The 27808-nt window shown below is 42.8% G+C and overlaps 1 protein-coding gene across 1 annotated transcript; it reads left to right on the top strand.

The window, feature by feature from the left end:
- The first annotated feature begins 67 nt into the window (after positions 1 to 67).
- Positions 68 to 27077, top strand: LOC115132467 (junctophilin-2-like). The gene is given in 7 exon segments (XM_029665150.2): positions 68 to 1010; positions 3571 to 4405; positions 20024 to 20142; positions 22608 to 22766; positions 22769 to 23511; positions 24499 to 24595; positions 26401 to 27077. Coding segments are annotated over 6 exon segments (2316 nt in total). The 5' UTR covers positions 68 to 631; the 3' UTR covers positions 24580 to 24595; positions 26401 to 27077.
- Positions 27078 to 27808: the final 731 nt, after the last annotated feature.

The following is a 27808-nucleotide window of genomic DNA, read 5'->3' on the forward strand; positions in this document are numbered from 1 at the left end:
GGATTGGGTTGTATTTTTGGAACAGTGTGTGTGGATCTGGTCGCCTTGTTAGGTCTGCTAAAACATTTCCAATAGCACCAACTGTTTGGTGATAGCAGCGCCAGTGAGGGGAGGCAGGGACAGGGAAAGGGGCTTTTCTATGGCCACCTTGGAAAGCCATGCAAGATCCCTGGCTCAACCAGAAAAAGAAGACATCCAAAAACTGTTCAACTAAATAATCGCATATTAGTAGGGAAAACAACCGTAACAAATCTTACTCAGTCAGCACAGAGCCTTTATGAGGTTCATGACTCTGAAATCGAACAGCGATCAATAGAAGAAGAGTACTGAAATAATCCAAGGGAATAAGAGATAATTAAGTAGACTAAAATGCGCGTTTGAAACAAATTGATTTGAAGTGTCTATAGAGTGCACCGCTACATGAAAAATACCCCAAAAATATTCAAGAACAATACAAAGAACATTCTAAGCACAGTGCCAAGGATCTCTTCAATCGTTTTTGATGACAGGTGAAGGCGGATCCATTCTGACAGAAAATATTTGATCTTTACCAAGATTTTCAAAAAGTCATTGATTTGACTCCGCCTTTAAAACTACATTTTTTTTGGTCTGCAGTCACAGAAGGGAAGGTATGAGTGGAGGTCGTTTTGAATTTGATGATGGTGGAGCTTATTGTGGTGGTTGGGAAGGTGGCAAAGCCCATGGGCATGGGATCTGCACCGGACCTAAAGGACAAGGCGAGTTCTCCGGCTCCTGGAATTACGGGTTTGAGGTGGTTGGAGTCTACACCTGGCCAAGCGGAAACGCCTATGAAGGTTTCTGGTCGCAAGGGAAGCGCCATGGTCTTGGAGTTGAGAGTAAAGGACATTGGGTTTACAAGGGAGAATGGACTCATGGCTTCAAGGGGAGATATGGCTTGAGGCTGAGTGTTGGTAGTGGGGCGAAGTATGAAGGAACGTGGAATAACGGATTGCAAGATGGATATGGCACAGAGACCTATGCTGATGGTGGTATGTTCTTTATTCCTTTATTTATATGTTGTCCTGAATCTGGTGGAGTACTTCCTAGACACATCATGTACTTCCTAGACACAACATGGGAATGTTGCATTTGTAATATGTAATAACTGTGTAATAACACTAGCACATCTATTAGCCTCATTGACATCTGTCATACCTGACATTTAACATTTGAAGAAGGTAAAGGGTAGAGGTAGTTAATTACATAGGACAGGTATGCAGTTTTGGTTTCTGCTGATATATCCAGGTGCAGCTGAGAATATAAGAGCAGGAATATGAGTGATTATCAACAAAGCATAGTGGGCTATATACTACACTACAATACTAATGTTCCATTTGGGTGTTTTATGAGAGAATGAGTGACTCAAGTTTGCAGCAGTGAACCAAGGAGAGGAACCCAAGTGTTGCTGCAGATGGTCCATTGGGATCTTGCCCATTCCTAAGGGCCTCTTGCCAAACGATAGTGGCAGTGGATGGCGCATTAGCAGTGTGTGTCCATACAAAGTGTGTGCTATGTTGTGGGATGTTAAGCTGTGTTTTTATGTGGAAGTTATTGTTTCAATTGCTGTCACACGAACAAACACGTGTGCAAACACACACACACAATAAGTCGTGGGCCTAGAGTAAAAGTGCGGATCTAGAATCAGGTCCCCCACTGTCCATGCAATTGTATTCATTATGAGCTAAAAGGAAAAACTGCACTCCTACTCATTGTATGGGCCCCAAAGAAGAAGTGGTGAGAGTAAATGAAAGGAGCAGGAGGAGAAACACTGATTGCTCTACTGTTGAATGAACTAATAGTCAGAGGAGTTGACAAACACACATACAGTAGAGATCTCGGACCAAGCTATATTGTCCTCATACTGGCACTACACTTGAACCTGCTGAGAGATCACACCAATGATATTGGTGGCAGTGCTGTCTGTTTAAAGCCCCTGGTGCCCTCAGTAGCTGACTCATCAGTTTTGGGCACTTTTGATTGGTTGATTGGGAGGTTCTGACACCATGTGTCAGGAAGTAATAATAGCCCAGCAGACGGCCTAGCTATAGCTACAGCCGATGGCATCCAGACACATGTCTGATTTTGCATGAGAGACCCATGATTAGTTTGAGTCACATTAATAACTTTAGTTTGAACTACAGACTTTCCAACTACCCTGAACAAAAATCTAAAGGCAACATGCAACAATTTCAAAGATTTTACTGAGATACAGTTCATATAAGGAAATCAGTCAATTGAAATAAATTCATTAGGCCCTAATCTATGGATTTGTTGGTCACAGATATCTTTTTTTAAAAAGGATGTGTGTGGATCAGAAAACCAGTCAGTATCTGATGTGACCACCTCACATAGAGTGGATCAGTCTGTTGATTGTGGCATGTGTAATGTTGTCCCGCTCCTCTTCAACGGCTGTGCGAAGTTATTGGATATTGGCGGGAACAGGAACAGGATGTCGTACATGTTGATCCAGAGCATCCCAAACATGCTCAATGTGTGACATTTCTGGTGAGTATGCAGGCCATGGAAGAATTGGACATTTTCAGCTTCCAGGAATTGTGTACAGATCCTTGTGACATGGGGCCATGCATTATCATGGTAAAACACGAGGTGATGGTGGCGGATGAATGGCACGACAATGGGCCTCAGAATCTTGTCACGGTATCTCTGCGCATTTAAATTGCTATAGATAAAATGCAGTTGTCGTCGTTGTCTGTAGCTTATGCCTGCCCATACTATAACCCCACCGCTACCATGGGGCAGTCTGTTCACAACATTGACTTCAGCAAGCCACTCGCCCACACAACGCCATACACGTGGTCTGCGGTTGTGAGGCCACTTGGACGTACTGCCAAATTCTCTAAAACAATGTTGGAGGCGGCTTATGGTAGAAATTAACATTAAATTATCTGGCAACAGCTCTGGTGGGCATTCCTGCAGTCAGCATGCCAATTGCATGCTCCCTCAAAACTTGAGACATCTGTGGCATTGTGTTCTGTGACAAAACTGCACATTTTAGAGTGTGCTTTTATTGCCCCCAGCACAAGGTGCACCTGTGTAATGGTCATGCTGTTTAATCAGCTTCTTGATATGCCACATCTGTCAGGTGGGTGAATTATCTTGGCATAAGAGAAATGCTCACTAACTGGAATGTAAAGAAATGTGTGCACAAAATTTGAAGAAAAAAGAATTGTGCATATGGAACATTTCTGGAATCTTTTATTTCAGCTCATGAAACACTTTACATGTTGTGTTTATATTTTAGGTCAGTGTATGATACCTACTGTATCAAACCGTATAGGCTGACTATGCCAATGCACTTCACAGTGCAGGAAAAAGTTCTGGTTATTTTATTTTACTTTCAAAACAAAACCACTCATCTTGTCTCACTGTTGAAGTGCTTGCAGTTATATAAGGGTGATCATTTGGTGTGAGTTAAACAGCTGGCCCAAACATTTTCAATCAAATCAGAGGCGGACAAAGCTTCATTTTTTTATTGGCTATTTCTCCAGATGTTAACATATCTATCAATTCCCTCTCTTGTTTTTCCAGGCACATTTCAGGGCCAATTTACTGGCGGCATGCGACACGGGTACGGAGTACGCCAGAGCGTGCCTTACGGCATGGCGGCGGTGGTTCGCTCCCCTCTCCGCACTTCCCTCACATCCCTCCGCAGTGAGCAAAGTAATGGCACCCTGCTTCAGCAGGACGTCCCCGTCATCATCGCCACCAACGCCGCCGGCCAGGAGGCCCGAGTCACCACACCCACCCAGCTGGGACCCTCCCGGGGTGGCTTCGCCCTCACGCTCCAGGTGGACCCAGACGCCGTCAAGCCCAAGAAGAAGGGCCTGTTCCGAAGGGGGTCTCTCCTGGGGAAACTGAAGAAGTCTGACTCCCGTACTTCCTTATCCAGCGTGAGGAGCAAGCTAAGCTTCCTGGGAGCGAGGAGCGAGTCAGCGTTGAGTTCAGCGGCCAGTGATGTGGCCAGCGATGCCAACTCTACCATCAGTCTGGGAGATGAGAGCCTAGCCGGGGCAGAGGATTTCCCCCCTGTGGAGGCCGACATCGATGCCACCACCACAGAGGTTTACATGGGGGAGTGGAAGAACGACAAGCGTTCAGGCTATGGAATAAGCGAACGTTCCAGTGGGCTAAAGTATGAAGGCGAATGGCTGGACAACCAGCGACACGGCTATGGATGCACTACCTTTGCGGAAGGAGGGAAGGAGGAAGGAAAGTATATGAACAACATGCTGGTGAAGGCCATGAAGAAGAGGGTTATCCAACTGAAGGGCAGCAAGATCAGGCAGAAAGTGGAGCGCAGTGTGGAGGGAGCTCAGCGGGCGGCAGCCATCGCCAAACAGAAAGCAGAGATTGCTGCCTCCAGGTATGGAAAAGACCATGCATATTCCTTACTGGGATAGACTAGGTGATCACGATCAGACACATTTTCAGTAACACTTTTTAAATCCTTCAAGTACACCACATTTCTTCTCTATAACAACTCACCCTATGCCTCTCCTCCCACTATTCCTTTTAGCAATTCCCCAGGAAATGCACCCACAAGAGCAAGGCTCTGCTTCAATGTTCAGTGTTTTAGACACTGATGCCTACCTCTGCATAACAGTACATGGACAGGAGGGCTACTGTATGGCACTGAATGGTAAAAATAGGTTGAAGCTAAAAATAGGCAAATAAAGACGCCATTGAATTAGATCAGATTCAGCAGTTGCAGGTGTTGCTCCTGTGATTTCTCTGGCTGTGGTCACAATAGGAGCCATAGAAGACAGAGAGAAAAAAGTGACTTCTTCTGTGTGGAGTCATTATATACAGCTTGTAACAGACTGAAGAGAAAAGGACAATGTCTGTTTGCCACCCTGTCTCATCTAGTCTTATTTGAAATTCTTCTGCATTCTGCATTCTTCTAGTTTTCCTGCTTCTCTTGTGTGCTATACAGAGGGCAACCGTTGTAGTAGAAGGCTGTTCCTTGACAAATTAGCACCACTGTTCGTTGACAGCACAGTGCCTCAAACAACGAAGGCCATTCCTTTCCTGCAGTGTATGGGGCAAAGTCAGCCATGTCACACAGAAATCAATGTCAAGTTCGACAGCGGAAGCAATGCCATGGTTTCAGTTTATTGTGCAGCCCCCCTGGCAAGGTAAGGGGGATGTCAGGGAACCAAACATACTTTTTAGGGAAAGGCCCATGTCACCATTACACCAAAGTCTGATTGATTACGTGACACCCCTCTTACCTCTGTCATTTGTGTGTGACAGTAGGCATTGTGGCAGGAAATCATTATCTGCAGTGCACTTCAATTTATATTGATACAGTACACTTTTGAGAGAGGGTGTTGGTTGAGACTCCCCTATTTGCTTAAACTGATAGGGAAGGAAATCTCTGAGGCATCTCTTTACAATTAAGTTTTGATATCAGAATATGATTTTGTTCTTTGTTTACTGTAGGCCGGCTAGACCTAATTTGTCCATACATGCTTATGCTACCGACACAGAGAAACCCAGTCGCTGACTTTCAAGATGACAGAGGTTTCTTTCGTGCCTCACCATAGAAGGCAGCAGCTTTTAGATCTACTGTAAGCCACAGCAGCACCTGAAATAAGCCCTGTGTTTACAACAGTAGGTTTACGTCCCAAATGTCACCCTATTGCCTTTATAGTGCAATACTTTTCACCAGGGCCCATAGTGCTCTGGTCAAAATTAGTGCACCACACCGGGGATAGGTTGCCATTTGAGACATATACTCAGGCTGATGAACTGCAGATCCTGTGCTGACTCCTAGACAGATGGAAATCTAAATATTTTACCACTGAGACAAGCAGTATTACAAGAATTATGGGCCAAATGTGTTTTGTATTGTTTTAAGGCTCAGCTACATTATCTTCTAGACAGGCCTAGTCCCAAAGACTCCATGAATAGACATCTGAAACAACCAGAAGCCTTTTGAGGACTTACTGTGGAAACACACTTAGTGGATTAAGGACACCACGGTGGTTATAACCTGTCTGGTCTCTTGACTTTTTCATCAATGGATGAGGTCAAATCTGATTGTCCCATACATCCAGCTCATTTTAGTGGTACCCAGAATCTCTAACAGCCAGTAATGCAATAGTGATGCAAAAAATATATATTCTACTTAATCATATTGCTACTCTGGAAACAGTCATGAGAAGATTGTCACTTGTATTCTAGAAATAGAACTGGGAAGTGATTGAATCACCCCTATATCCAGAGGAGTTTTCCATTGAAGCCTTCTGCTCTGTTGTTGTGGGGTGGAGGACAGGGCAGGGCAGCTAGCCAGGATGGTATCCTTTTGCATGACGTGAACCATGTCCCTGACAGCAGAGCAGCAGTGCTCCCTGTCCACTGCACAGGCAACAGCCAAGGTGCCAGGGCCAAACAACCATCAGCCATTGTGATTAAGTCAGGGGTTTATAAATACAACCTATTTATTCAGCCTGGTCTCATAGTATAGACGTATCATAATAAATGTACATCCGGGACAGTCAAATTACTAAGATATGTTACGTTTGGTATGGTTACATAAGACAGCAGTTTATTTAAGGCAAAAATTAGTGTGGTTGGTCGGGGTGGATGGGTGGGTGTATAATGTGAACAGCTAGCAACCCTAAGGTTGCATGTTCGAATCTCATCACAGACAACTTTTGTACTTTAGCTCATTAGCAACTTTTGAACTACTTACTACTTCTTAGCTACTTTACAACTACTTAGCATGTTAGCTAACCCTGATCCTAACCTTAACCCTTTTAGCTAACCCTTCCCCTAACCCTAACCTTAACCCTTTAACCTAACTCCTAACATTAACCCTCAAATCAAATCAAATTTTATTTGTCACACATACACATGGTTAGCAGATGTTAATGCGAGTGTAGCGAAATGCTTGTGCTTCTAGTTCCGACAATGCAGTGATAACCAACAAGTAATCTAACTAACAATTCCAAAACTACTGTCTTATACACAGTGTAAGGGGATAAGGAATATGTACATAAGGATATATGAATGAGTGATGGTACAGAGCAGCATACAGTAGATGGTATCGAGTACAGTATATACATATGAGATGAGTATGTAGACAAAGTAAACAAAGTGGCATAGTTAAAGTGGCTAGTGACATAAGAATGCAGTCGATGATCTAGAGTACAGTATATACATATGCATATGAGATGAATAATGTAGGGTAAGTAACATTATATATGGTAGCATTGTTTAAAGTGGCTAGTGATATATTTACATCATTTCCCATTATTAAAGTGGCTGGAGTTGGGTCAGTGTCAATGACAGTGTGTTGGCAGCAGCCACTCAATGTTAGTGGTGGCTGTTTAACAGTCTGATGGCCTTGAGATAGAAGCTGTTTTTCAGTCTCTCGGTCCCAGCTTTGATGCACCTGTACTGACCTCGCCTTCTGGATGATAGCGGGGTGAACAGGCAGTGGCTCGGGTGGTTGATGTCCTTGATGATCTTTATGGCCTTCCTGTAACATCGGGTGGTGTAGGTGTCCTGGAGGGCAGGTAGTTTGCCCCCGGTGATGCGTTGTGCAGACCTCACTACCCTCTGGAGAGCCTTACGGTTGAGGGCGGAGCAGTTGCCGTACCAGGCGGTGATACAGCCCGCCAGGATGCTCTCGATTGTGCATCTGTAGAAGTTTGTGAGTGCTTTTGGTGACAAGCCAAATTTCTTCAGCCTCCTGAGGTTGAAGAGGCTCTGCTGCGCCTTCTTCACGACGCTGTCAGTGTGAGTGGACCAATTCAGTTTGTCTGTGATGTGTATGCCGAGGAACTTAAAACTTGCTACCCTCTCCACTACTGATCCATCGATGTGGATAGGGGGTGTTCCCTCTGCTGTTTCCTGAAGTCCACAATCATCTCCTTAGTTTTGTTGACGTTGAGTGTGAGGTTATTTTCCTGACACCACACTCCGAGGGCCCTCACCTCCTCCCTGTAGGCCGTCTCGTCGTTGTTGGTAATCAAGCCTACCACTGTTGTGTCGTCCGCAAACTTGATGATTGAGTTGGAGGCGTGCATGGCCACGCAGTCGTGGGTGAACAGGGAGTACAGGAGAGGGCTCAGAACGCACCCTTGTGGGGCCCCGTGTTGAGGATCAGCGGGGAGGAGATGTTGTTGCCTACCCTCACCACCTGGGGCGGCCCGTCAGGAAGTCCAGAACCCAGTTGCACAGGGCGGGGTCGAGACCCAGGGTCTCGAGCTTGATGACGAGCTTGGAGGGTACTATGGTGTTGAATGCCGAGCTGTAGTCGATGAACAGCATTCTCACATAGGTATTCCTCTTGACCAGGTGGGTTAGGGCAGTGTGCAGTGTGGTTGAGATTGCATCGTCTGTGGACCTATTTGGGCGGTAAGCAAATTGGAGTGGGTCTAGGGTGTCAGGTAGGGTGGAGGTGATATGGTCCTTGACTAGTCTCTCAAAGCACTTCATGATGACGGAAGTGAGTGCTACGGGGCGGTAGTCGTTTAGCTCAGTTACCTTAGCTTTCTTGGGAACAGGAACAATGGTGGCCCTCTTGAAGCATGTGGGAACAGCAGACTGGTATAGGGATTGATTGAATATGTCCGTAAACACACCGGCCAGCTGGTCTGCGCATGCTCTGAGGGCGCGGCTGGGGATGACGTCTGGGCCTGCAGCCTTGCGAGGGTTAACACGTTTAAATGTCTTACTCACCTCGGCTGCAGTGAAGGAGAGACCGCATGTTTTCGTTGCAGGCCGTGTCAGTGGCAATGTATTGTCCTCAAAGCGGGCAAAAAGTTATTTAGTCTGCCTGGGAGCAAGACATCCTGGTCCGTGACTGGGCTGGGTTTCTTCTTGTAGTCCGTGATTGACTGTAGACCCTGCCACATGCCTCTTGTGTCTGAGCCATTGAATTGAGATTCCACTTTGTCTCTGTACTGACGCTTAGCTTGTTTAATAGCCTTGCGGAGGGAATAGCTGCATTGTTTATATTCGGACATATTACCAGACACCTTGCCCTGATTAAAAGCAGTGGTTCGCGCTTTCAGTTTCACGCGAATGCTGCCATCAATCCACGGTTTCTGGTTTGGGAATGTTTTTATCGTTGCTATGGGAACGACATCTTCGACGCACGTTCTAATGAACTCGCACACCGAATCAGCGTATTCGTCAATATTTCCATCTGACGCAATACGAAACATGTCCCAGTCCACGTGATGGAAGCAGTCTTGGAGTGTGGAGTCAGCTTGGTCTGACCAGCGTTGGACAGACCTCAGCGTGGGAGCCTCTTGTTTTAGTTTCTGCCTGTAGGCAGGGATCAGCAAAATGGAGTCGTGGTCAGCTTTTCCGAAAGGGGGCGGGGCAGGGCCTTATATGCGTCGCGGAAGTTAGAGTAACAATGATCCAAGGTTTTACCACCCCTGGTTGCGCAATCGATATGCTGGTAAAATTTAGGGAGTCTTGTTTTCAGATTAGCTTTGTTAAAATCCCCAGCTACAATGAATGCAGCCTCCGGATAAATGGTTTCCAGTTTGCAAAGAGTTAAATAAAGTTCGTTCAGAGCCATCGATGTGTCTGCTTGGGGGGATATATACGGCTGTGATTATAATCGAGGAGAATTTTCTTGGAAGATAATGCGGTCTACATTTGATTGTGAGGAATTCTAAATCAGGTGAACAGAAGGATTTGAGTTCCTGTATGTTTCCTTCATCACACCATGTCTCGTTAGTCATGAGGCATACGCCCCCGCCACTCTTCTTACCAGAAAGATGTTTGTTTCTGTCGGCGCGATGCGTGGAGAAACCCGTTGGCTGCACCGCGTCGGATAGCGTCTTCCCAGTAAGCCATGTTTCTGTGAAGCAGAGAACGTTGCAGTCTCTGATGTCCCTCTGGAATGCTACCCTTGCTCGGATTTCGTCAACCTTGTTGTCAAGAGACTGGACATTGGCAAGAAGAATGCTGGGGAGTGGTGCGCGATGTGCCCTTTTTCGGAGTCTGACCAGAACACCGCCTCGTTTCCCTCTTTTTCGGAGTCGTTTCCTTGGGTCGCTGCATGCGATCCATTCCGTTGTCCTGTTTGTAAGGCAGAACACCGGATCGCGTCGCGGAAAACATATTCTTGGTCGTACTGATGGTGAGTTGGCGCTGATCTTATATTCAGTAGTTCTTCTCGACTGTATGTAATGAAACCTAAGATGACCTGGGGTACTAATGTAAGAAATAACACGTAAAAAAACAAAAAACTGCATAGTTTCCTAGGAACGCGAAGCGAGGCGGCCATCTCAGTCGGCGCCGGAAGTCGATCCCTAACCTTAACCCTAAGCCCTAGCTTAGCTAATGTTAGCCAGCAAGCTAATGTTAGCATTAGCCACCTAGCTAATGTTAGTCACAACAAATTGGAATTCGTAACATATCATACGTTTTGCAAATGTGTAACAAATTGTAAGGTTGTAAATTCGGAACATATTGTGCGAATTGCAATTCGTAACATATTGTACAGATTTATAAGAAATGCTCTGAGACGTGGTTGGTTTATTGAGACACTCAGCCACCCGCAGGTTAGGTTAGTTAATGCTCCCTCTCTGCCCCCATGCCTCCCTGCCCTGACTTTCAGTTAATATTTTGAGTTGTCCCTGGTATTGTGTGTGCGCACGTGTGTGTGTCTGATGTGGGCTGAGTCTCTTCAGAGTATCTGAATGAAGAAGAGGCCACGGCTGTCTGGGACTGTCTGGGTGTAAATGACGCACAGATAGAGAAAGGCCTAGTGTCAGTACTCAGTACAAACTGGAGCCCTGACTGGCTGGCTAAATAAGGGCAGGCACACACTGTTGCTGTATCACAATCACAAGGGAATGCAGGCAGCAGCTGATTGCTGTTGCTCTCCCGTCTTCCTTCATCTTTCCTGCCCAGTCACAGTAAGCCACAGCCAAATGATGTTTTCTCTGCTAAATAGTCTACGCTCTGTCTGACACGGTAGACTAGTAACGTCACATCATAGTTTACTGTAGAAGTAGTACTGCTGTAAAACAGCTCATCAATGAATTAAACAACCAAGTCTTGCTTACTTGAATGACTACAGGCTTGCTTCTTAAGACCTAAAAATGTACTATGTTTATGGTGTTAGTATCCTCAACTAAACCTGAAGACAACATTGTGGTCTGTTCGAACAGTTTGCTAACCAGTCCCCCATGCAGTGACAAGGCTCTCAAATAGGTTTTAGAACTTACTGACTGGTATCTAGCAGACAAGAAACCAGACCTGGGTTTAAATAGTATTTGACATAATTTCAAGTACTGTAGCTGGGCTTAAATGAGCTTGCCTGGCACAATACAAACCTCACCTATCTGACATTGCAGGCAGGCTAAAGCAATCCATAAAAGTATTTGAACAATTTCAAATAGTGTTTAATTAAACCCAGGTCTGCAAGTAACACATCATGGACACCACAGCAGTTAGTAGCCTGGCGGACAGGCAACACATCATGGATACTGGGGCAGTCAGTAGCCTAGCAACACATCATGGATACTGGGGCAGTCAGTAGCCTAGCAACACATCATGGATACTAGGGCAGTCAGTAGCCTAGCGGACAGGCACCACATCATGGATACTAGGGCAGTCAGTAGCCTAGCTACAAATCATGGATACTAGAGCAGTCAGTAGCCTAGCAACACATCATGGATACTAGGGCAGTCAGTAGCCTAGCGGACAGGTGACACATCATGGATACAAGAGCAGTCAGTAGCCTAGCAACACATCATGGATACTAGGGCAGTCAGTAGCCTAGCGGACAGGTGACACATCATGGATACAAGGACAGTCAGTAGCCTAGCAACACATCATGGATTCTAGAGCAGTCAGTAGCTTAGTGGACAGGCAACACATCATGGATACTAGAGCAGTGGAGGTAAGAGTTTGGCATGTACATTCCCACGGGGCAAAAACCTGTTGAATCAACATTGTTTCTATGTCATTTAATCCAAATAATTCACCGTGATGATATTGAATCAAGTGGGAAACTGATTGTTTTTGTAAAAATTAATCAACGTAAAGGCATTTTGTATTTTTTTTTTCACTTTTAAACTTCATCTAATGACATGGTGACATTTAATGTTGATTTCACGTTAAATTCAAGTTAGTTGACAAATCAACAAAATGTAAATCAAAACTTGAAATTGAAATGACGCTTGTGCCCAGTGGGTTTTGTCTCAATGCAGCCAATCATATGATTAGTAAATATGAGTGTTTGGGATAACACTGTCTATTCTAACTGTTGTACTGTACGTACACTTCCTCAGTACCCATTTAGAGTACATTGAATGTCTATTGTCAGAATTAATGTGATGCTGAAAACTGTAAAGTAAATGAGACAAACTTTTACCTGACTACATTGTCAGCAGTTTTCATGTTTACATTGTTTCAAATCAGAAGAGGTAATGAAAGTCTAATGTTGGTGTCCTTTCACCCAGAACAACAAACAGATACTGTATTGCTTGACTGCTCAGTCAAGTAGCACATCCATACTGCTAGTAGTACTATAAAACCCTCCCACTGGCACAAGTTCAGGACCCCACTCCTCTGCAGAGCTCCAGTGACAGGCACAATGACAGAGTATCTCCTGTGACTGTCGTGTGAAGTCTGAGCTGTAGCATGACGAAAAGCAGACTGACCTAAATGTAATGTCCACTGATAGTCATGGCTAATGAAGGCTTTTTAAGGAAAATTGCATTAGCTATTATTTTTCAAATGAATGTCAAGCTAGCTTTATGTTAATGTTTAAAAATATATACTGAACAAAAATATAAACGCAACATGTGAAGTGTTGGTCCCATGTTTCATTAGCTGAAATAAAAGATACCTGAAATTTTCCATAAACACAAAAAGCTTATTTCTCTCAAATGTTGTGCACAAATTTGTTTACATCCCTATTAGTGATCTCCTTTTCCTTAAATAATCCATCCATCTGACAGGTGTGGCATACCAAGAAGCTGATGTGCAGTTTTGCCACAGATGTCACAGGCGTATCACAATGCCACAGATGTATCAAGTTTTGAGGGAGTGTGCAATTGGCATGCTGACTGCAGGAATGTCCAACAGAGCTTTTGCCAGGGAATTGAATGTTAATTTCTTTACCATAAGCAGCCCCCAACGTCGTTTCAGAGAATTTGGCAGTATATCCCAACAGGCCTCACAACCGCAGTCCACGCCAGCCCAGGACCTCCACATGCAGCTTCTTCACCTGCGGATCGTCTGAGGATGGGGTGGGGGGGTGCTGAGGAATATTTCTGTCTATGACAAGTTTGTGACGACCAACTGAGTGTCTTGCATTCACTGGCTTCTTGCCCTCAGAATAGTGCATAGGTATTTAGGTTGCAGCTTCACATAGACTTTGTTCAACAAACTTTTTGAAGTGAACCAATGAGTAGAGCTGCCTTGGTTCAGGAGCAGTGAGCACTGATGATTCTGTAGCCTGGGTCCAGATCTGTTTGTGCTGTCTTGCCAACTCCTATGGTCATTGTCGTGCAATAGGAGTTGGCTATACAGCACAAACAGATCTGTGACCAGGCTACGTAAAACCACCAGTGTAGGCTGGTCCCAAATCTGTTTGTGCTGTCTTTCTTGACAATTCCTATGGTTATTACCGAACCATAGGAGTTGGCTAAATAGCACAAACAGATCTGGAACAAGGCTACCATCAGTAGTTCAGAAGCAATATACTAGCATTGGTGGCCATCTCCTCGTCGGTTCACTTCACACAAACAGATCTGGGATCAGGGCCTACACTGATGGTTTACTTTACAAGCAATCTAAGAGGACTGTGAGGAGTACTGCAGGTAGTCAAGAAGCACCATCTGTCATGACACTCCTCCCACGGAAAGGCACAGCACTGCCTGGCAAACCAACAGAACGGCCATTTTAGGAACCTCTAAACACTACACACCAGATCATGTTTGTTATGTATTCCTTGAAGGAGCCCGTCGTATCTGTCAACTGTTTACATTTGAGGTATATACTGTATGTTCATTGAAGTCCCACTACACTCACTATACTGTTATAACACTATACTGCTATAACTGCCATTCTAGTCTAGAATAATTGAATTTGTTTAAGTAATCAGTTTGAGTTTTAGTGTTCAAGAGTTTGTTTTATATTAAGATACGTCATATCCTAGTTCATAAACTTGTAAACGGCAGATGTGCTTGTCAGCTGTTCAATCGAACAGACTCTCTCTGCCTCTCTGTTTGCCATTTTATCAAGACCTCAGCGTGTCTGAGACTACTGTATAAGAAACAGTGAAGAAGCCCTTAAAAGAGGGATTGTTGACTTAAGAGCAGACAGTTGTTGATCTACTGTACTATATGAAGACAGGGATTCTCAGCCTCCTCAACCTAATTATTCTGTTGGGGAAGTGCTTCCCACATAATTAGGAATTAGAATACTATAATTTTTTGGACCATTCTGGAACTTTGAGGGTTTATGACATTGTCCCTCTAGTAATTTAATAGGATCTCTCAACCTGGTCTCATAGACTAGATGTAACATAGTAAAGTCATTCCAGGACACTCAAATTTGTATGTTGTGTTTGGTATGGTTAAGGGTAGTTGGTCGGCGTGGATGGGTGAGGGTATAGCGCAAATGTCTAGCAACCCAAAGGTTGCGTGTTCGAATCTCATCACAGACAACTTTAGCATTTTAGCTACTTTGCAACTACTTACTACATTTTAGCTACTTTGCAACTACTTAGCATGTTAGCTAACCCTTCCCCTTTAACCTAACCCTAATATTAACTGTAACCTTCACTGTAACTTTAACCCCTGACCCTAACTCCTAGCCTTGCTAATGTTAGCCACCTAGCTAACGTAAGCCATCTAGCCACCTAGATAACATCAGCCACAAGAAATTGGAATTCGTAAAATATCATACGTTTTGCAAAATCGTAACATATTGTATTAATTGCAATTCATAACATACAGTATCATACAAATTGTAATTTGTATTAAACATTTCAAATGAAATGGATGATGGACAGCCACAAATTAATACATACCAAATGAAAAGTGAAATATCAGACTAATTGTAGTGTCCTGGATTTACATTTACTATGTTACATCTACCCCTGAGTCCAGGTTGGATCTCTATGGTGCTGCCTACCCCTCAAAGTCTTCAAGTGGATGGATCTATTTAAAGCCCCAGTGTAACGTTACAGTATGTCAAGTATTCACGGAGTCATCACAATCAGTAAGACTCAGCCCCAGGCTGGGCCTGGGGTAGATATCAGTAGCATTGAAGCCTGAACACACTCACTCCTTCACTAGGGTTTATAATAACACACTCACTCCTTCACTAGGGTTTATAATAACATACTCGCTCCTTCACTAGGGTTTATAATAACATACTCCTTCACTAGGGTTTATAATAACATACTCCTTCACTAGGGTTTATAATAACACACTCACTCCTTCACTATAATAACACACTCACTCCTTCACTAGGGTTTATAATAACACACTCACACCTTCACTAGGGTTTATAATAACACACTCACTCCTTCACTAGGGTTTATAATAACACACTCACTCCTTCACTAGGGTTTATAATAACACACTCACTTCTTCACTAGGGTTTATAATAACACACTCACTCCTACACTAGGGTTTCTAATAACAGACTCACTCCTTCACTAGGGTTTATAATAACATACTCACTCCTTCACTATAATAACACACTCACTCCTTCACTAGGGTTTATAATAACACACTCACTCCTTCACTGGGGTTTATAATAACATACTCACTCCTTCACTATAATAACACACTCACTCCTTCACTAGGGTTTATAATAACACACTCACTCCTTCACTAGGGGTTATAATAACACACTCACTCCTTCACTAGGGTTTATAATAACACACTCACTCCTTCACTAGGGTTTATAATAACACACTCACTCCTTCACTAGGGTTTATAATAACACACTCACTAATTCACTAGGGTTTATAATAACACGCTCACTCCTTCACTAGGGTTTATAATAACACACTCACTCCTTCACTATGGTTTATAATAACACACTCACTCCTTCACTAGGGGTTATAATAACACACTCACTCCTTCACTAGGGTTTATAATAACATACTCCTTCACTAGGGTTTATAATAACACACTCACTCCTTCACTATAATAACACACTCACTCCTTCACTAGGGTTTATAATAACACACTCACACCTTCACTAGGGTTTATAATAACACACTCACTCCTTCACTAGGGTTTATAATAACACACTCACTCCTTCACTAGGGTTTATAATAACACACTCACTTCTTCACTAGGGTTTATAATAACACACTCACTCCTACACTAGGGTTTCTAATAACAGACTCACTCCTTCACTAGGGTTTATAATAACATACTCACTCCTTCACTATAATAACACACTCACTCCTTCACTAGGGTTTATAATAACACACTCACTCCTTCACTGGGGTTTATAATAACATACTCACTCCTTCACTATAATAACACACTCACTCCTTCACTAGGGTTTATAATAACACACTCACTCCTTCACTAGGGGTTATAATAACACACTCACTCCTTCACTAGGGTTTATAATAACACACTCACTCCTTCACTAGGGTTTATAATAACACACTCACTCCTTCACTAGGGTTTATAATAACACACTCACTAATTCACTAGGGTTTATAATAACACGCTCACTCCTTCACTAGGGTTTATAATAACACACTCACTCCTTCACTATGGTTTATAATAACACACTCACTCCTTCACTAGGGGTTATAATAACACACTCACTCCTTCACTAGGGTTTATAATAACACACTCACTCCTTCACTAGGGTTTATAATAACACACTCACTCCTTCACTAGGGTTTATAATAACACACTCACTCCTTCACTAGGGTTTATAATAACACACTCACTAATTCACTAGGGTTTATAATAACACACTCACTCCTTCACTAGGGTTTATAATAACACACTCACTAATTCACTAGGGTTTATAATAACACACTCACTCCTACACTAGGGTTTATAATAACACACTCACTCCTTCACTAGGGGTTATAATAACACACTCACTCCTTCACTAGGGTTTATAATAACACACTCACTCCTTCACTAGGGTTTATAATAACACACTCACTAATTCACTAGGGTTTATAATAACACACTCACTCCTTCACTAGGGTTTATAATAACACACTCACTAATTCACTAGGGTTTATAATAACACACTCACTCCTTCACTAGGGTTTATAATAACACACTCACTAATTCACTAGGGTTTATAATAACACACTCACTCCTACACTAGGGTTTATAATAACACACTCACTCCTTCACTAGGGTTTATAATAACACACTCACTCCTTCACTAGGGTTTATAATAACACACTCACTCCTTCACTGGGGTTTATAATAACATACTCACTCCTTCACTAGGGTTTATAATAACCCTGTGAGGTAACCAGAGAAAAATAGAAGAGAAAGTGTTGGGCGGGAGGAGGAGTCTCTGTAGATTATACAATACAGTATACATCTTGAAGTGCTGTCAAGGTCCAACATTTGATATACATTTATTTAATGCAATATGATGTAGCCATTATGTCACAGACACATTGTGCAGACACGATTTACTGTATATGCATTTAATTTATTTTTCAAGTAGTACACAGCAAATATGCAGCAAAAATAGCAAACATGGAGTACCATCATACTGGGAATGTTCATTTATTGCATTTGCCTCTTATACAGTATTCTAATTAAGAAATAACTTAATTAATAAATTCACATGATAAACTGATACTTCTGTGAATATAACATACAGGATTAACGCCCCCTGGCAGTATCTCGTTGTCTGGGTTGAGGTGTTAAAGAGTCATTTATTTCTGTTACAGTTCTCCAACGGCAGAATAGGACACCCTCTCCAGCTAATACTAATAATAAACCTTGCAACCAACTCAACTCCACACAACAGCCCTATCAAATATTTTTTTAAAGATGAAATATTGTAAACAATCATCTCTGTAGTATTTTGGTCCATCTGAGTCTGGTTTTGGATTGTTACAGTAACGTTTGTTTCTTACAGCACAACCCCTGAGTTTTTAGTTCGTACCAGTATAAATCTCTTGGACTAAAGGGCTAGCTGGCTATAAGGCATGGGAACAGACTCTTAAGTGTTGGGGATGTTCTCTTTGCTTTTTATAGTCCAGCCAAAGTATCTTTCCAAATAAATAGTAGGGAAATGATCTCTAAGGGGTGCTTGGGTTTGCAGTGGCAACAGTGATCACCTAAAACCTAGTGAAAGGGTAGCAGAATATCCCATTTATTTTCACAGACAATTGTCATGATCAATGATCAGAATCTGATTAACAATATTTCAGCTTTTAGGTCAGATCTGTTTATTTGAACATTTTAATATTTGATCACAATGACGTAAGTAGCTACAGATTTAGCCATTGTAAAGTTGAACAGACAGGGTTCACTAAACATGCACTTTTGTGGTCCTTTGCTCCACTAGGAGCTATAACCTCTTGAGACCCAGCAATACATTTTTGTCCTGTCTAGGGGACATTCGTTTTTGGTCCGTAAGTCTAAAGCCACACATGCCACTGTGTACCTTTTGAGAGGATATTCTGGGCATTTCAAAGATATTTCACGTGTGGGGGTGTCACCGTGTGTAATTATCCATTTTGTGAGTAAAATTGTTTCTAATGGGTAAATATCTCAGGAATAGTTTGGTGAGTTTTCAGAGTAGTGTCATATTTTTTTCACATTAAATAAGAGCTTAATAAAAGCTTGTTAATACATGTCCTCTGTAGTGTAAATCAGGATGCTCTAACGATACTTTATACCCACTGCCCCATACTGTGAGACTAAATGTTTCATAATTACCATCAACTAATGGCCAATACAGTGCACATACAATAAAAAGTCAATACAAATATTTGTTCAATGTATTTTTCTTTGTAACATGTTTTTTTCACCCCAAACATTTATGTGATGTAAAAGAAAGAGTATATATACGGTGCATTCAGAAGGCATTCAGACCCCACATTTTGTTACGTTACAGCCTTTATTCTAAAATAGATTTTTTTTAATCTCATCAATCTACACACAATACCCTAGAATTACAAAGAAAAAAATGTTTTTTAGAAATTGTGAAAATGTATTACAAATAAAAAATTGAAATATCACATTTACAGAATTATTCAGAACCTTAACTCAGTACTATGTTGAAGTACCTTTGGCAGTGATTACAGGCTCGAGTTTTCTTGGGTATGACGCTACAAGCTTGGCACACCTTTATTTGGGGGAGTTTTCCCCATTGTTCTTTGCAGATACTCTCAAGCTCTGTCAGGTTGGATGGGGAGCATCGCTGCACAGCTATTTTCAGGTCTCTCCAGAGATATTGATTGGGTTCAAGTCTGGGCTCTGGCTGGGCCAGTCAAGGACATTCAGAGACACTCCTGCATTGTCTTGGCTGTGTGCTTTTGGGTCGTTGTCCTGTTGGAAGGTTAACCTTCACCCCAGTCTGAGGTCCTGAGCGCTCTGGAGCAGATTTTCATCAAGGATCTCTGTACATTGCTCCATTCATCTTTACCTCGATCATAACTAGTCTCCCAATCTCTGCTGCTGAAAAACATCCCCACAGCATGATGCTGCACCACCATGCTTCACCGTAGGGATGGCTGGTGTAGGCCGTCATTGTAAATACTAACTGACTTGCCTAGTTAAATAAAGCTTAAATAAAAAAAAATACAACAATTTTGTGTAGTTTAATGAGGGAAAACATGTATTTTATCCATTTTAGAATAAGTCTGTAGTGTAACAAAATGTGGAAAAAGTCAAGGGGTCTGAATACTTTCCGAATGCACTGTATATAGTATATCAGGAGAATAAGGAATAAGTCAAGTAAGTCATTGTTAGGTTGGGTTTGTGGATATTGAGTAAATTAGGCTTTGTCTGTTTCCCTGCAGGACGACCCATGCTAAGGCCAAGTCAGATGCTGCCGATCAGGCTTCCCAGGCCTCCAACCAGGAGTCCAGCGTCGCCAGGGTGGTGGCCAGGGAACTGTCCCCTTCCTTCTATCAGCCAGGTATGTGAAGTGGACTTCTCAACTGTATGATCCAGGGCATGATACTGACAAGAGATACAGTACCCAAGAACCTGGATATCCAGGCTTTCTCACATACCTTCCAATAGCCAAGTGCTCTACAAGACCTGGAAGAACAGTAATGCAATACTTTCAAGAACAGTATTTAAAAGTGAATTGAACGATATTACAAGATTTTCAAAGCAAAGTAAAGTCCTGTTCAAGGTATCTAGCATCTTGCTGTACAGACCGATAGAAAGATCTGTCTTGCTGCTGTTTCTGTTCTTTGCTTGGATGAGGTAGGCTCTCCGCAAGGGTAGTCACCTTTGAAGGTCTAAAAAAAGAAGCGTCTTACTTGGGTAGAGGGACCATATCAGTTTCCTTACAGGTCTGTCAGTGGCCCAGGGCCACACAGTGTGCCCCTGCATTTCTTTCTCCTCTCAGTCACTCACTACCCACCCAGGACACCGTGGAGTGCTTTGCAGATCTAAAAAGACACTGATAACAAGTTGCACTGACTGTTGAGTGCCTGCCCGAAATGTCTGGGTCTTATGGTACAAATGGGCATAGCCCACTGTGAATTCCACCATCAACTATCACTAACACACAGCTGACAGGGAGAAACTAGAGGATATAATATTTCCCAGATTCTACCTGCAAGAATTGTCTTGGATCTTCTTGAAAGAAAAATTGTTAGCTAAACAACAGTATGTGATCGATCTTTTCTCACTCCATCTATTAGTCTTTTTGTCTGGGTCCGTGTTTGCTTGTCTGCCCTTTACGTCAGATAGTAAGTGTTTACATCAGAGCCTGTAAATAGAAGGCTCTGACAAATCAGTATTTCAAATCCTACCATGCAGAATTATGTTATAGGTTGTACATCAAGAACCAGCTCGCAGTTCATATTTCATTAGGCCTATATTACAGACTCAACTTGTTTGGATTGGCATATTGCAATTCAGCTGTTAAGATTAAAGGTCCCGTCTATGATATTTACAGCCTAAAGTACCATGTTTTTTTATCAGACTGTGAAAATGAGAACTATGAATAATCAATCTTAATGGGATCTTTAATGGGATCAGCAGTTGCTCTGTTTTCTCAGTTCAGCTGTAGTCCCCCCACATGAGGTTTTCTAGCAAGACGTTCCTGGTGTGACTGAAACTGGACTGTGTTACAAGCAGACAGAGTGGCTCCAAATACAAATAGAGACCTTGGTGATACCCCTCAAATAGAGACCTTGGTGATACCCCTCAAATAGAGACCTTGGGTGATACCCCTCAAATAGAGACCTTGGTGATACCCCTCAAATAGAGACCTTGGTGATACCCCTCAAATAGAGACCTTGGTGATACCCCTCAAATAGAGACCTTGGTGATACCCCTCAAATAGAGACATTGGTGATACCCCTCAAATAGAGACCTTGGTGATACCCCTCAAATAGAGACCTTGTGATACCCCTCAAATAGAGACCTTGTGATACCCCTCAAATAGAGACCTTGGTGATACCCCTCAAATAGAGACCTTGTGATACCCCTCAAATAGAGACCTTGGTGATACCCCTCAAATAGAGACCTTGTGATACCCCTCAAATAGAGACCTTGGTGATACCCCTCAAATAGAGACCTTGTGATACCCCTCAAATAGAGACCTTGGTGATACCCCTCAAATAGATACTCCTCAAATAGAGACCTCGGTGATACCCCTCAAATAGAGACCTTGGTGATACCCCGGAAAATCCATCCTTCACTGTCTCCACTTCTTAGCTAAACAAATTAGTCTGATCTTTATCTAGTCTGATCTAGTCTTACATATTGGCCAAACCGGCACAGCGCGTGCGCCATCATGCGCATGTTGATTTTGTCTGTCCCCACCAGACGCTTTCATGGCACGAAGGTTAAAATACCAAAAACAACTGTGAACCAACTATATTAATTTGGGGACAGGTCGGAACACACATGAAACATTCATGGATGTTTAGCTAGCTTGCTGTTGCTAGCTAATTTGTCCTGTGAGATTTGGTTTGTTATTTTACCTGAAATGTATATGGTCCTTTCTTTCTGGGTCTTTGGAAAATTTTGACCCATTTTGAGTCCTACAAAATCTTGTGTTCTTTACTCTGACAATCCACAGATAAAAGAGGAAACTTTGTTTTTCTTGAATTAATCTCTCCTCGTTTATCTTTCAATCACCAACGTGGGTTAGTATGCTCGTGAAAACCAATAAGTAGATGGAAGAGACAGGACTTGCAGCTCACCAAGGGTCTCAAATAGAACCATGTTCTATTTTTGCTCCTGGCTACGCAAACGCCCGTGAGCAGTTTTGATAATTTGATTGAATAACATGTATGTGTACATTTATTTTGCAACGCTCGCATGCACACAACATGACCAGTCTAGTCAGGGTGTTAGCTTGTTGTTGAGATTAGAATCTCATCAAACATAATAACATTAATTCATGTTGTTCCACAGGCCCAGAGTACATGAAAAAGAGAGCATTACAGGAGATCTCAGAGGCCAATGAGCACACAGACCCTATAATGCATGAGCAACTGTTAGCAGAGCAGCCACTGACACCTGCTGAAAGCCCAATGCTGCACGACAGGCCTGGCTCCACTCCAGCCTGCACACCCTCCCCAGCCCGTCCATCACCCCTCCAGCATCCAGGCACTCCAAACAGGGCAGCATCAGCAAAGAGGACTCCCATCTACTCGGCCCTGCTGGCTGGAACGGGGACAAAGGTGGTGGAAGTCGGGGGAGCAGCCGTCCCAACAGCAGAACCAACAGCCGACCCACCACCCCCTCGTCCAATGTGGCCACCACCACTGCTCCCCCTGAAGAGTGCCCCACTTCTGCCCCCATCCTTAGCAGCCGGGGGAACTCCCGCGCCTCCAGCCGCCTGAGCAACAAGATAGAGCAGGGCTCTGACCTGGAGATCAAGCCCCTGGAGAAGACGGCCTCTGAGGCTAAATTGTCCAACGCTACTCCCTTGGTAAGGACCAGTGTCACCTACTCAGAAGAAGAAGTCCCACCCCCTCATCCCGCCTCCAAAGAGTCTTCCAAAGCTGCCGTCACCCCCGAGCTTAATGAGGCAGAGCCCACACAAAGAACAGAGTCGGTCAATGAACGACCAGTGTCCGCTGTATCTGAGAGCAAAGCAGGGTCCAGCGCTCAGTCTGTTAATAAAGTGTCACCCAAGCCATCGCCGTCACCCAAGCCATCGCCAAAACGAGAGGCCAGTCCGACTTCAAAACCTGTCACACCTGCACCCAAACAAGCACCTAAGGTTGAACCCAAAGCGGAGGCCAGGCTGATGAAGAACATGGTAAAGAGCCCAGGTACAAGTGAAGTTACAGAGCTAGACGAATTTGAGCAGGTAAGGCAATTCAAGCAATTAATATCTCATGTAATGAACAGTGTTGAGAACAAATTCAGTCAAATGAAGACTCTTCTTACATGTTCTGTAGTACATTCTCCCATGACCTGAGTTCTAAAAGTAGACTCATAGCATACAGTAGGTCCTCTCTCTCCTCTAAGTGCAAATTTGTAACATGATGTTACTCTGGAGACTGTTTACTGCCATTGGTGCTGGTCCTTTAAACCAGACTATTCAGACTCCCTATCTCAGTAACCTCCCCTCCTCCTCTACTCTGTTATGTTAATAATAACCCGTCTAGTTATGTTTGTACATATCCTCTACGGCAGTTACTTTTTGACTAACACAATCAATACAATTCTCCCATTACTGGTTGGGAGCGTACAAGGGAAATTATGAACAGATTACATGACAAACATTTTTCTCCAGCAACCAACAGCTACCATCAGTAGCTCTAAGTAGCTAAGAAAATTCCTATTTTGTCATCCAGATGACCAATTCCCATCAATGAAAATATGTAAATAAACATAGGTGACTGTTACATAGGTGTTTACAGAAGCAACAGTTGTTTGTTCGGAATTATTACTTAGATTTTAGATGCCGTGCAGACTAGGGGTTTGACTGGTACGTGAGCCCTATGCATAAGGCATGTATTCTAGGGGAGGTTTTCCAATAGCCCAGGCTAAATGTTGTTACTAGAGTCATTACAGAATTGCTACACAGGAATAGATGCAGCTTCACTGTAAAATGTTACCATAAGGATCATTGAGATTTTATGTTCATCCCATTCATATTGCTGATGTTTTATAGATCTATAGGAGTTTTAAAGTACCTTACCGGTATATTCATTGTTCTAACTACATCTCCTGCTATCTTGACTGCTACTATCTTGAACAGGTCTGTCTTGCAGAATTTATCACAACATGATAAACCTGTATAAATCAAGGTTAAATAAAAGATTAAATAAATCTACTCTCTCTCTTTCAGGGTCCGAACACCATCGTGATAACCATGGTGATTCTGCTCAACATTGGCCTGGCCATTCTCTTCGTACACATCCTGTCATGAAACTCTGTCGACCCAGGTAACTAACACAGCTCTCTGACTGTCCTGCCAGTTACAGATACAGTGGGGGGAAAAGTATTTAGTCAGCCACCAATTGTGCAAGTTCTCCCATTTAAAAAGATGAGAGAGGCCTGTAATTTTCATCATAGGTGCACTTCAACTACAGACAGACAAAATGAGGGGAAAAAATCCATAAAATCACATTGTAGGATTTTTAATGAATTTATTTGCAAATTATTGTGGAAAATAAGTATTTGGTCACCTACAAACAAGCAACATTTCTGGCTCTCACAGACCTGTAACTTCTTCTTTTAAGAGGCTCCCCTGTCGTCCACTTGTTACCTGTATTAATGACACCTGTTAGAACTTGTTATCAGTATAAAAGACATCTGTCCACAACCTCAAACAGTCACACTCCAAACTCCACTATGGCCAAGACCAAAGAGCTGTCAAAGGACACTAGAAACTCAATTGTAGACCTGCACCAGAATGGTAAGACTGAATCTGCAATAGGTAAGTAGCTTGGTTTGAAGAATTCAACTGTGGGAGCAATTATTAGGAAATGGAAGACATACAAGACCAATGATTATCTCCCTCGATCTGGGGCTCCACGCAAGATCTCACCCCGTGGGATCAAAATGATCACAAGAACGGTGAGCAAAAATCTCAGAACCACACGGGGGTACCTAGTGAATGACCTGCAGAGAGCTGGGACCAAAGTAACAAAGCCTACCATCAGTAACACACTACGCCGCCAGGGACTCAAATCCTGCAGTGCCAAACGTGTCCCCCTGCTTAAGCCAGTACATGTCCAGGCCCGTCTGAAGATTGCTAGAGAGCATTTGAATGATCCAGAAGAAGATTGGGAGAATGTCATATGGTCAGATGAAACCAAAATATAACTTTTTGGTAAAAAATCAACTCGTCGTGTTTGGAGGACAAAGAATGCTGAGTTGCATCCAAAGAACACCATACCTACTGTGAAGCATGGGGGTGGAAACATCATGCTTTGGGGCTGTTTTTCTGCAAAGGGACCAGGACGACTAATCCATGTAAAGGAAAGAATGAATGGGGCCATGTATCGTGAGATTTTGAGTGAAAACCTCCTTCCATCAGCAAGGGCATTGAAGATGAAACATGGCTGGGTCTTTCAGCATGACAATGATCCCAAACACACTGCCCGGGCAACGAAGGAGTGGCTTCGTAAGAAGCATTTCAAGGTCCTGGAGTGGCCTAGCCAGTCTCCAGATCTCAACCCCATTGAAAATGAGGAGGAGATCTGCATGGAGGAATGGGCCAAAATACCAGCAACAGTGTGTGAAAACCTTGTGAAGACTAACAGAAAACGTTTGACCTCTGTCATTGCCAACAAATGGTATATAACAAAGTATTGAGATAAACTTTTGTTATTGACCAAATACTTATTTTCCACCATAATTTGCAAATAAATTCATTAAAAAACCTACAATGTGATTTTGTGATTTTTTTTTCTCATTTTGTCTGTCATAGTTGAAGTGTACCTATGATGAAAATTACAGGCCTCTCTCATATTTTTAAGTGGGAGAACTTGCACAATCGGTGGCTGACTAAATACTTTCCCCCCCACTGTATACACTGAAAGGCCCCATGTTGCTTTTGTTTCAAGCAGTCGAAACACAGTGGCGCTCAACTTTTTACCCTTGCAACATGTAAGGAAATGTCTGTTTGATCTGATTACACCAAAAGTTACTATTTTGACTCTGAGGTACTTCAAGGTGATAATTATGATGAGATATATTAACTTGTCTTCATATTTGTTTTGTCTGCTTTAACTTTTTCCCACAGGTCACCAGCTTGCATTGGTGTTGAGGTAAGATTGCCCACATTTTTAAGCAAGGATCATCCAGAACAAAGAGACTACCAAGAAATTCAACCCTTATATGGAAGGAAACTGACAACAGCTTCTCCACACACAGCCTCTTGTGACTGTGTTGAGGCTCTTGGAATATCTGGAGCCGAATTGAAGGACTTATGAATCCTTATGAATCAAGACTGAAGGACATCAATGAATCTGAATGTCAGGAAGAGGGTCTGAATGGACACTGTGCTTGTAAAGGGGGGATCCACTGGTGAGTTTCAGTATCTACACTGGAGATGTTGTTGCATGTTATACACAAGTTAAGTCTACGCTCAATGGCTTAACACTGACAGATTAGAGTGGTTGGTGACTGGACAGGTGAGGTTGTGTTCACACAGTTAGCCCAATTCTGATATTTTTTCCTCTAACTGGTCTTTTGACCAATTAAATCAGATCTTTTCACATCAGATTTTTTTTTCTTCGAGATGATCTGATTGGTCAAAAGACCAATTAGTGAAAAAAATATCAGATTTGGGCTGTCTGTCTAAACGTAGCCTAAGTGTCATTAAATAATTAGTTATGTAATTAGATATTAATTTAACTGATAGCTTGCCTATAGAAATGTAGTCTCTTGGAAAATCTCAAATAAACTGAATATCCATCACTAATTTGTTCCTTGAAATTTAGTTTGATAGATCAGGTTTTCCCAAGCACTGTCCTCTGGATCCCAAGGGGTGCATGTTTTGGTTTTTGTCCTAGCACTACACAGCTATTTCAAATAATCAACTAATCCTCATTTGAATCAGCTGTATAGTGTTAGGGCATAAAACCGAAACTTACACCCCTTGGCCGAGTTTGGGAGGGAGGGAGGGAGGGAGGAGGGGAGGGAGGGGAGGGGGAGGGGGGGGAGGGGGGGAGGGGGGGGGGGAGGGGGGGGGTAATACTCAGTGTTGCAATTTATATATTATGCCACCATTAGATTATCTGTTTTCTTTTTTTGCCATATTCTCAGCTTTCTTCAGTAGACATCAGTAAAGACATCTCACAGTCTCTTTGACGCAGTCTCTTTGACATCACAGGGCTCCTGTAAGACATGAACTACAGAATATAGATTCGACAATGTCTGAGAATCAGTGATTCTTTTAACCACAATGGCAACACAACCCACCACAGCAGTGCAATGTCATGTACGGTTATGTTTTCAAATCAAATATTCGCTTTCCAAGGCAAATGTTTGAGTGAGTCACACTGGACTTGTGTTTAAAACAATATCTGTAACGGGAGTGGTACTGCACTAATAGAAGGCGTTGTATAATTCAGTAAGAGGTTTTCAAATGACACAGAATAGAGGATACATTTTAGGACTTTAACCAGTGTGTGTGGTATTGAATTTCT

Source organism: Oncorhynchus nerka, linkage group LG7 (genome assembly GCF_034236695.1).
Source record: "Oncorhynchus nerka isolate Pitt River linkage group LG7, Oner_Uvic_2.0, whole genome shotgun sequence".
Classification (NCBI taxonomy): Eukaryota; Metazoa; Chordata; class Actinopteri; order Salmoniformes; family Salmonidae; genus Oncorhynchus; species Oncorhynchus nerka.